At 34.4% G+C, this 12,496-nt stretch overlaps 1 protein-coding gene across 1 annotated transcript in view; it reads right to left on the bottom strand.

Annotated features, from left to right (window-relative positions):
- Nucleotides 1–9,723: 9,723 nt before the first annotated feature.
- Nucleotides 9,724–12,496, bottom strand: part of LOC111389586 — a 15,298-nt gene continuing 12,525 nt past the window's right edge. Inside the window, exons 2-4 of the mRNA XM_023014512.1 lie at nt 12,246–12,398; nt 11,566–11,916; nt 9,724–10,709 (exon numbers count right to left, since the gene is read on the bottom strand). Coding sequence (XP_022870280.1) covers nt 9,774–10,709; nt 11,566–11,916; nt 12,246–12,398 — 1,440 coding nt within the window. The 3' untranslated portion in view covers nt 9,724–9,773. The remainder of the gene's footprint in view (nt 10,710–11,565; nt 11,917–12,245; nt 12,399–12,496) is intronic.

The following is a 12,496-nucleotide window of genomic DNA, read 5'->3' on the forward strand; positions in this document are numbered from 1 at the left end:
GTCCTCCATTACCAAGCTCTGCGGCACGTGCAAAGCTTTTTCACTAAATTTGATTGACTTATGGTGCAATATAACCTTTTACAATGTTTCCAGTGACTTACAAACAATGAGCACAGATCATTTTACAACGTAAAATGTTACTGGATCTTAACACAACCTACAAGTTTTTAGAATAAAAAAGTTTACAAATTGACATTTTTCTCGCAATAAATGATATATTTAAAGTTGAGTACAACAAGAGAAGCGGACTTAACGCTTTAATAAATAGTAATGAATAAAGCTCAAGTGTTGATTTTGAAAAACGTTGGTGAATGAAATGATTTTCAAAAGTAAAATCAACGAAGAGTTTTTCGAAAGTAATTGATTGATAAAAATAAGTAAAGATCAAATATTTTAGCCCAAAAGAATCTCACTTTAATGCTCTGGAATTCTATCAATGAATGCAAACGGATCTGGTATTTATAGCATTGAAATGGTCTGTCTAATCGGACATCAGCCAAAGTACCAAGCAGTACAGACAGTGTAGTAGTCGTTGAAAGTCAGAATTCATAACGGTTATATTTTTTGATCGTTGGGGTCTATCGGACGTCCTCCAGTCTTACCAAACCATCTAGCACGGCAGATTTTCCACAATTTTCCCTCTTTTGTTGTTTTAAAAAAAAATAATCTTCTAAAGGATATTTTTAAGCGATTTTTCAAGGTAATTGACGCTCCTTAAATATAACATTGGGATCTTTACCTTTGAAAAATGATTTTTTTATGCAAAAATTTTTGTAAAATGATTTTTCTTGTTCATAAAATCAATTTTGAGCTTTTCACAAATCATTGCCTAGTATTAAAATATTTTACCTTTGCCTATGAATACAAAAAGTGTGATATTTTAAATGTTTGGCTTGTTGAAGTGCTTGTTTTGACTTTTATTGAGCATCTTTTTGTAAGTCTTTTGATAGCAATCTTTCCATCCTCAATTTTAGGTATAATTACTCAAATACAATTATCAGAGATAAAAGCAATTTGTTTGTTATGATCAAAACGTGAAGTCAACCATAGGTCAACAACAGTGTCACCACAAACAAATATGCATACACCACAGACCAACACCATAATCCACCATCAATCATCACCAACATAACCTCCAATGCACCACCACTACCACCTTTAACTCAAATCGATGACTATAAATACTACCTTCACCTTAAATATTACCAAACATCACCAACAATCAACACGTCAAAATTAATGTCACAATATTATAGCATTTATAGTAGCAGCTACATATTAGTCACAATCACAAAAAAGTCATAACCAGAAATCACAAAATATATAGGTCACAATTTATTTATCGATCACAATTTATCAAAATTAATTGGTCACGACTTATTTTTCGATCACAAATCACAAGTTTTATATGTCACAATTTATTTTACGATAAAAAACTATCAAATTAAATTGTCACAAATTATTTCTCGATCACAATTTATTAAATTAGTTTATCACGATTTATTTCTCGATCACAAATCACAAATTTTATATGTCACCACTTAATTAACGTTCAGTAATGATCAAATCGTTGATCACAACTTATTTATCGATCACGAAGATGAAAATTGTAGGTTACAATTATAAATTTAGTAACAAATCACACTTTTTTTTTTGTTTTATCACATTAGTTATTGGTCATAATTTATTTGTTTTATTGATTTTAACAAAAATAGCAATGCTTAAATTACAGAAATGATATTTAAAATGCTTAGAAATGATACTGTAAGTCAAGTTCTACAGACAAATCCAAATATAAAAAAAAATGAACATAAAATGTTGTTGATCTGCAGATTGCGTGAGATTGAGTATAACTATTGAAATTACTAGTAGATGAGTAGAAACATAAGAATTCTTGCGAGGCACAAATCTTTTTAACAGCTGCTTTGTCACTTCCATGAGATTGGACTTTGCCATAAACACAAATCCTTTTACAAAAACATCCATCTTTTTTTTTCTTCTTTTGGAAAAATTATCTGTTTCTCTAAAGCAATGGAAACAAGATGAAAATTGGTCACCAACAAATTTTCGACACATAAGAATATTAAAAAAGGATAAAAAAACCCTCATTTAGCAGAATAAAAAGAATCTCTTTCCTATCTTGCAATTTGTATAACTAGATCAAAAAGAACCAATAGGTAGTAAAATAAATGAGATTTTACTACTTTGAAACAAATAAATGAGACAGATTTCAATCAATATTTTACTACTTAAAATCAAATGATCGTTATTTTTAAGTTAAAATAAAAAGAATCTACCTCAGAATATTATTTATAATAACCTATTAGTGAACTTTACACTCTTTAACAAATCTGTTAAAAAAAGGAACAAATTGACAAATAAGTATAAAATCAGGGGAAAATTAAAAATAAAAATTATTTCACATTAACATCTGTATAAAGTGCACAGTTAGGAGAAAAAATTACAATTACATGTTGATAAATTGGGAGAAATTTCTTGAAATACTAGCCATTCGTCATCGCTACAAATAGCCCAGAATAGCCATTAATTCTGGCCTATTTTTTGTACGGCAATTGATGTCTAATAACTACATATCACACACTGGTTTTTTGGCGACAAAAAATATGACAATTTAGCGCCTCTCAATTTCTGTACTATCTTCTCCACTTCCTCTAACCCTAAGGAAAACAACTGGTTTTTAAATGGATTTGGTGGGTATTGGGGCTGGTTTTGAGCTTTTTTTCATGAGGCTTTTGCTTTGGGCTAGGGCCCCCTGTTTAGGACACGAGTTATTTATTGATCAAAATTATCAAATTAATTGATGGGAAATTTACCTAAAAACCTACAATTAAAGTCTAATTATCATAAATAAGGGAGGATTAGTTTAAAATTCAAATATCAGGTAGTAGTAACATTTTAATAATTTTAATTAATAAAAATTTAAATATACATAATATCCATATTCACTCACCCCTAAAATTCATCCCCAGCCCATTTTCGATTTCTCCATCTTCTCTCTACCCCTTTACCTACCACACCATATCCATCCATCTTCGCCCCACCTACCACCAAAATCGAGTTATCGTCACCACACCCCGACGTAAGCAACACCTCTGTGACGATGCTATGCAAATATCGTGCGGTGGTAGTGAACCTCTTCTTTTTCGGTGTCGCTGCGAGCAACGGACCCACCCACCCATAGAGAAGAATTGCCACGAGCAATGATGATTCGATGCATGCAACGACGTAGCAGCAAGGCACAATTTCTGTAGCGACTTCTCCCACGCGGCACTGTGCTCACCGTTCGTTACCTAACGCATAAAGCGACGCGAAGTGATCGAGTCATCGTCGCTGCACAACGGTGCTGATATTGATGTTTCTGTCTCTACTGCATAAATTGTGCTACTGTTGTTGTTGCTGCTAGGATTTGCTCCCTCGATGATCAGAGTTTTTGCTTATGTGTGTACAGCCTGCTTCTGTTGGTTCTACTTGTGTGTAATTCCTACTGCTATTGGTGCTGCTTCCTCATTCCTCTTGTTTATCCTGAAGTGTTATTTGTTTTAAGGTAAAGAAAAATTTGTCCCCTTCTAATGAATACTGCCTGTTCTAGTTTAGCTTTAGTTCCTAAATCAATTGCCATTTCTTACCGTAGGAATCCTAGGCAAGTGGCAAAGTAAATTAATTACAAGTTTTTTGTCTTTACAGTGACGAAAATGTCATTATATAGTTCAAAACTCTCTCAATATTATCTATTTTCTAGAGGTCTTATTGTCATGATTTTGAGTCGAGCAAGAAAAATTTGTGTGCTGTAGATAGTTTCCTTGTTTTGTTTTCATTTTGGAATCGCCAGTCTGTTTTGAATGGAAATCTCATATATTTTTATCTTGGCATTTACGATCAATTAAGGGATATTAACATAACTCTCAGCTTTAGAGATCACATTTCATAAATAACAAACTCATTAAAATATTTCAAAAATCAGGTGGTAAATAATTTTATTAAATATAAAAATATAATATAATATACATTAATTATTTCTACCCATGCCACCTCACCCGCTCCATCCTATCACCCCATTACACCACCTTCTCTTCACCTCTCTACCGGAGACGGCCATCGGCTCCGACCCGATGACTGTTCTGGCGGTCGCTCCGACGTCCCCTCCGGCAAACTGTTTCGATGACCACTCTGATGCATGTGACCGACTTTGTCTTTGGTTTGACTAACTGTGAACAAAATTGTATTCAGTGTGACGGTCTGTGACCAGGTCAATCTCAAGTCACAATCGGTCACAGAACTATCGTAGCCAACCACGGAACAATCACAACCGCCGCCACCATCACCATATCAAATATGCACCACCTTACCACATCACCAACAATAGAATCACCACTGATGAGAAAATCACCAACACTGCAAACACCAACAACCACCACCCCCAACAACATAAAAAATTAAACGACCACCACCTTAACACGACCACATGCACCACCAGTAACAGAACCATCACAGTCTACACCACCACTAACAACAAAATTACCCCCACATAATCTAACACCTTTAGAATTCCATTATTATTCAGTGGCAGATTTTCTGACTTCAAATCACAGTTCTAAACACAGATCTGAGGCACCAATGATCGAGCAATTCACAATGCCATCATCAAAACTCGGCAATGTTCGAGCGTGCCTCGCCCTGTCCGAGCTTTCAGTACCTCTAGCTCTGCATTCTGGTTGGCCGGAAAAAGCACACTCGAAAGTCAACACTCTCTTGACACTACCACCACTTTTCGTCGACACAAATCATTGCCTAGTATTAAAGTATTTTACCTTTGCCTATGAATACAAAAAGTGTGATATTTTAAATGTTTGGCTTGTTGGTGCTTGTTTTGAATGATTTGATGTGCATACTCGGCTTTTATCTTGACTTTTATTGAGCATCTTTTTGTAAGTCTTTTGATAGCAATCTTTCCATCCTCAATTTTAGCTATAATCACTCAAATACAATTATCAGAGATAAAAGCAATTTGTTTGTTATGATCAAAACGTGAAGTCAAACATAGGTCAACAACAGTGTCACCACAAACAAATATGCATACACCACAGACCAACACCATAATCCACCATCAGTCATCACCACCATAACCTCCAATGCACCACCACTACCACCTTTAACTCAAATCGATGACTATAAATATTACCAAACATCACCAACAATCAACACGTCAAAATTAATGTCACAATATTATATCATTTAGAGTAGCAGTTACATATTAGTCACAATCACAGAAAAGTCATAACCAGAAATCACAAAATATATAGGTCACAATTTATTTATCGATCACAATTTATCAAAATTAATTGGTCATGACTTATTTCCCAATCACAAATCACAAATTTTTACATGCTACAACTTATTTCAGTCACAAATTATTTTTCAACCACAATTTATCAATTTAATTGATCACAACTTATATATAGGTCACGAAAACACAAATTGTAGGTCACAAATTCAAATTTAGTCACGTGTTACACATTTTTTATGTTAAATATTATTATTTATTAGTTACAATTACTTAATAGTTGGTTACAGATACTTTTAATCTGACCCATTTCACCCTACTACCACCAAACAACCTCCACATTGCTTTTTGTTTTATCTATTCCATCCCACCTCCACCACAGCACCACCATCCTCATCACCACTAACACTTCCAAACCATCATCACTGCCTCCAAAATGCACCACACACAAATTCCCACCGCCTCCAAACTCACCACACAAATCACAAAGTGTTTAGGACTAGGGCCAGCCCAGATATTTATGAGGCCCTAGGCGATTAATAATATGAGGCCCTTAAACATAATTTTTTTTGACAAAAATAACAATTCTTAAATTAGAGAAATGATATTTAAAATGATTAGAAATGATACTGTAAGTCAAGTTCTACAGACAAATCCAAATATAAAAAAGAAAAAGAAAAAGAACATAAAGTGTTGTTGATCTACATATTGCGTGAGATTGAGTATAACTATTGAAATTACTAGTAGATGAGTAGAAACATAAGAATTCTTGCGAGGAACAAATCTTTTTAACAGCTGCTTTGTCACTTCCATGGGATTGGACTTTGCAATAAACACAAATCCTTTCACAAAAACATCCATTTTTTTTTTCTTCTTTTGGAAAAATTATATGTTTCTCTAAAGCAATGGAAACAAGAAGAAAATTGTTCACCAACAAATTTTCAACACATAAGAATATTAAAAAAAGATTAAAAAAACCCTCATTCAGCAGAATAAAAAGAATCTCTTTCCTATCTTGCAATTTGTATAACTAGATCAAAATGAACCAATAGGTAGTAAAATAAATGAGATTTTACTACTTTGAAACAAATAAATGAGACAGTTTTCAATCAATATTTTACTACTTAAAATCAAATGATCGTTATTTTTAAGTTAAAATAAAAAGAATCTATCTCAAAATATTATTTATAATAATCTATTAGTGAACTTTACACTCTTTAACAAATCTGTTAAAAAAAAAAAAGAACAAATTGACAAATAAGTATAAAATCAGGGGAAAATTAAAAATAAAAATTATTTCACTTTAACATCTGTATAAAGTGCACAGTTAGGAGAAAAAATTACAATTACATGTTGATAAATTGGGAGAAATTTCTTGAAATACCAGCCATTCGCCACCGCTATAGATAGCCGAGAATAGCCATTAATTCTGGCCTATTTTTTGTATGGCAATTGAAGTCTAATAACTACATATCACACACTGATTTTTTTGGCGACAAAAAATATGACAATTTAGCGCCTCTCAATTTCTGTACTATCTTCTCCACTTCCTCTAACTCTAAGGGAAACAACTGGTTTTTTAAATGGATTTGGTGGGTATTGGGGCTAGTTTTGAGCTTTTTTTTTCATGAGGTTTTTGCCTTGGGCCAGGGCCCCCTATTTTATGACACGAGTTATTTATCGATCACAAATTATCAAATTAACTGATCATAAATGCCAAGACAAAAATATATGAGATTTCTATTCAAAACAGACTGGTGATTCCAAAAGGAAAACAAAACAAACAAACTATCTATAGCACACAAAAATTTCTTGCTCGACTCAAAATCACAAGAATAAGACCTCTAGAAAATAGATAATATAGAGAGAGTTATGAACTACATAATGATATTTTTGTCACTACAAAGACAAAAACTTGTAATTAATTTACTTTGCCACTCACCTAGGATTCCTACGGTAAGAAATGGCAATTGATTCAGAAACTAAAGCTAAACTAGAACAGACAGTATTCATTAGAAGGGGACAAATTTTTCTTTACCTTAAAACAAATAGCACTTCAGGATAAACAAGTAGAATGAGGAAACAACACCAATAGCAGTAGGAATTACAGACAAGTAGAACCAACAGAAGCAGGTTGTATACACATAAGCAAAAACTCTGATTATCGAGGGAGCAAATCCTAGCAGCAACAACAACAGTAGCACAATTTATGCAGTAGAGACAAAAACATCAATATCAGCATTGTTGTGTAGCGACGATGACTTGATCGCTTCGTGTAGCTCTATGCGCTAGGTATCGGACACAGTGTCGCGTGGGAGCAATCGCTATAGAAATTGTGCCTTGCTGTTGCGTCGTTGTACGCATCGAATCATCGCTGCTCGTGGCAATTCTTCTCTATGGGTGGGTGAGTCCGTTGCTCGCAGCGACACCGAAAAAGGAGAGGTTCGCTACCACTGCACGATATTTGCATAGCATCGTCACAGAGATGTTGCTTACGTCGGGGTGGTGGTGACGATGACTCGATTTTGGTGGTAGGTGGGGCGACGATGGATGGATGTGGTGGATAAAGAGGTAGAGAGAAGATGGAGAAATCGAAAATGGGTTGGGGATGAATTTTAGGAGTGGGTAAATATGGATATTATGTATAATTAAATTTTTATTAATTAAAATTATTAAAATGTTATTATTACCTAATATTTGAATTTTAAACTAATCCTCCCTTATTTATGATAATTAGACTTTAATTATAGGTTTTTAGGTAATTTTCCCTAGTGTTTATTAAAGTACATACTTATACAAGGCTCTAGAGCTTGGGGCACGACCCAACTTTAGCGATGGGCCGGCCCCATGCCCTCGGCACATCACGATCGCACCTAAGTTGTAACTTAGGCACTTTTACGACCTTTAGTCTAATCCTTTGACTAGATAGAAGACTTGACTTTTTGAGCAAGAAGTGGGCAATTATAATGTCTTTGTGCACAATTCTTAGTGGGTCCTCGTGAAAGAGCATGCCCATAGAAGGGAAATTTGCCATCATTGAGTAGATTTTGTCCGTTTAGCAGAAGACAAAAGGAAGGAATTTTGGCTTGTGGTGCTTTTGCTAGTGACAATTCCATTTGGTGTGATGGTAACTGAACAAGATCAATTTTGAGTTACAGGGAAATCTTTCTTGTCACACTTCATCTTTTCCTGTTTTCAATTGATTAAAATGGCCTGCGTGGTGTAAAACGGGCTGATTGGCCCGGATGCACGGACAGAGACAGGAGAGGTCCATGAGGCCTTTTGGTTTTCCCCGAAAATAACCCATCTTTTTTAACCCCATTATTGAGGAACTTGGAAAAAAAAAAAAATGTAATAGAAGAAAAGAGGCAAGGTTTTTCTTAAATTAAGGCCACGACGGGGTCGTCTCAAGGCTCACATAGTCACGAGCCTCGTTTTTGGCAGTCCAATTGAGATTTACACCACTTACTATAAGTTATGTCACACTTGTAACATAATTAGATTGTCGAATAGATCGTAATATCTATGGGTCTATGACGCTATGTTTAACAGATCCCATCTTAAGCTAAGCACCTGAAGTACTTCGGTTTTTATATGTTCAAATGAGAAGGGCGTTTCAATGTACTAGATTATACAATAAACTTGTAGCTCCATCGCAGGTGGCATCTATTGAATTACACGCTTCGTTATGCTTCACTTAGGATCCGTTTGATTGCAAAAATAGAATTTGGGTGGAAAGAAAATGAATTCTAGGAAATTGAATTGCCTAAAAATTATTTTTCTGAAAATTGTAAATTATTGTGTTTGATTGGCATAATTTCCACGTGAAAAATATTAAAATAAAAGTAATTTTTGGTATTCATTTGACTTTATTTTACATAAAATTTGTCAATTAAAGGTATAGAATTTACTGATATTGGGGATAAAATTTGTTTTCATTGCAAAAAAAAAAAAAAAAAAGAAAACAATCTATCTTTTGGTGTTCGTTTAACTTTATTTTACAAGAAAATTGTCAATTAAAGGAAAATATTTTTTTACAATTAGGGATAGAATTTGTTTCCATTACAAACCAAAAAAAATAAAAAAATAAAAAAGAACAAAAAAAAAAATCGTCAACATTGCCTGGAAAATCAATTCCCATTTTCCCACAAAAGTTGAAAATTGTCTACGTGGTTGGAAAAATGGAGAAAACCTATTTCCTAAAAAATAATGGTATCAAACATGCAAAAAATGGAACTTGGAATTGGAATTCCTAGTTCCATGGAAAACTTTGCTTCATCAAACACTATCTTAATGTACATTGTATCAATTTTTAGATTTGAATCGTGTTTACTAATACTAGGTCTTGTGTTTATTGATTTATGTTATATCTTTAACCAAATACTTGGATTTGTCCTACAAAGCTTTTAACGGCTACAAACTGTTAAAAATTTTGTATATTCAATCTAGACATTTACATAATTTACATTTGTCAATCAAATTCTTCACTTGAAAAATTGGGGGATGTGAAAGTAGCCGGAGAAGAAAATGCTGATAATGTTAATGATGATGAACGCGAACGAGAAGGCAGAGTTGAGTAGCTAAAGTTGAACTCTATCTGCAGCCGATTATGGAGCGAAAAATACGAAACTCCCTTCTTTTCTTCTTCCTCCCGAAGTTCCTTGAGTGGTATCGCAGCAAGAAATCTTTTGATGTATTCCCTGCAGCATTCTTTTCCACTGCAAATTATCTCCTCATTTTCTGTCTTTTGATGCAACATAGCTGAAGAGTCGAATCGAAGTATATATGCTTGATTGCACCCTTCGAAGAGCCTCTCCCCCAAAGTGTCTATTATGTAATAAGCATTGGACTCCACCTTCAACACGAAGAAATGGTCGTTCCAACTTATTATGTATACCCTTATCGGATCACAATATTCATTACTGTTTCTGCTGATCTCGTCCCATATTTCATCGAAAGACATCACTCCTTCCAGTGACTCGAAAATTTCAGCACCGAAAAATCCCACAAAAGATTTCTCGCATGAAATAGCCATAGGCCTAATGTCAACCTTTAGAATCGTTTCAAGGTCAAAATGCTGGTCTGGGAATTCGTTTACATAGACCTCGTTCTCACATAATTTTCGCCATTCTGATGATCCTTCCATTATGAGATTGTCGAATTCTGACATGTTCGGCATGGCATTAGGGTTCGAGCAAAGCCAGTGTGAGATCACTGCAACTAATGCTGTGCACGCACTCTCGCCTGCAGCTTTATCGCTGCATTGGTCGAAAGAAGCAAAGAAAACACTGGCTTTAAGCTTTGTTTGGCCATCTCTACTGACTATTTCCTTTTCCTCCCAAGAATCTCTTGTTTTTCCTTCACATTGTGGTTCTGATTCTGAAGAACATTCAGTGGCTTTTATTGTCTGAAAGTGTAAACAAAAGTAGAAGTTTGTGAGATTACATGAAAATGTGTCCCATTCCAAATAAGACATGCCACACAATCAGAAATCCGATACATAAAAAGCATTTAGAAAAATTTTCTGGGCAATGCTGGACGAACCCTGTTCGTCCAGCGCCCCCCTATTGGACTGTTTGTCCAAACAGAATTACCCAAATTTTCTAGCATCGGGGCTCAGCTTTTCCATGTCACCCACAGTTTTCTAGCGCATGAAAGATTTGCCCAGGCGTGTTTTCTTACGGTAACATATCATATGATGTCAAGACAGCTAATATATTTTAGTAATAGTAAAAATTTCTCTATTCACAATATAATTCAGTTATAATCAAAGAATAATTTAACCCTCTGGTCAACTGACATTTTGTTGAAAAATTCAGACAAGACCTTTTCTTATAATCAGCTGAACTAAAAAATATATTATCAGTTGCAATACGATCGACAAGATAAACATTTAAATATTAATAAAACATGGTTGGACCATACCAAATCCCAAAGTATTACTACATGTATATAATAGATTACATCCGGGACTAATTACAAATAATAGTTGTTTATAACTTCTTTTTCGACATTTACCACTTCATGACGACTGATATAACACAAAGTTTTGCTTACACATAATCAGGCGCCTAAAAACTCCATGTAGGAACATTAGAGGGACATAACACGTGTATAATGTCCAATACCCTTTAAATCTTTCTCGACCCGAAATCATTGTACAACGTAATTAAACTCCACATAGTCCCACACAATATGCACCATAATAAGAATTTCTTCCACAAAATCAACATCTATAAAAGTCAATGATATAAAATATGTACCTGTACTGCATCATTGTTGATCGAGTCAAAGGTAGAAGAATCATTGGATTCGTGAGGATCAACATCAGTCCTATTTTTATTGTCTGTTTTCTTAATCAATGCCTCTTCTTTAGTTTTGACTCCTTTAAAACTAAATTGCCTGTTCTTCCAAGAAAACCACCCCACCTTTTTATTTGAGTCCAATAAAATTTCTGTGGATTTTCTGTCAAAAATGGCCGACTTTTCTGATGTATCGATAATCACTTCTTCTTGGCTCAATCCCTTTTCTCTTTCCTTCAAACTGTGTGCATATTTATTGTTCATTGGCATTGAGTCTCGAGATTCTATGATTTCATCAAAGTTCAGTAGCACCTGAAAGTTTATATATGTATAAATTAGACAAAAAAATTATACTATGTACAATTTCATTAATTGTGAGTAACATGATAAGAGAACAATACAATAATCTTGATTCTCGATATATTTAGGGTCCGGTTGGGAGCATGAATGTTGTTTCATCACTGCTTTTGGTTTATTTTCAGCATCTACTCTACTGTTTTTGAACTAAGCCGTCAAAAAGATTAAGCTCTTAGAGGATAAACGGATACATTTATCTGTGTTGAAACATGTCCTATGTGCAAGTCGGATTCATTCTACTTTCAGAATGAATTTGTCAGCCTAAAGTTGAAAAAATATCTTACCGTGAGGGAGACTTCTCTTGCAATTCCGGCATTCTGTAACTTGACAGGAATTTTCCATTCAATTTGAGTCTCCATTTTGTTAACAATTTCTGCTAAATTAACAGAACCTCTCCCGATGACCACCAATTTACTCTTCGATTCCATCTTCTCTCCCTATAATTTGTATATATAGATACGTATAAAACACAAATTCAAAATGTTATGAGATTGCCAAAAGAAGGAAAAGAGGGGGGGGGGGGGGGGGGTGTAAA

Source organism: Olea europaea, unplaced genomic scaffold (genome assembly GCF_002742605.1).
Source record: "Olea europaea var. sylvestris unplaced genomic scaffold, O_europaea_v1 scaffold601, whole genome shotgun sequence".
Lineage (NCBI taxonomy): Eukaryota > Viridiplantae > Streptophyta > Magnoliopsida > Lamiales > Oleaceae > Olea > Olea europaea.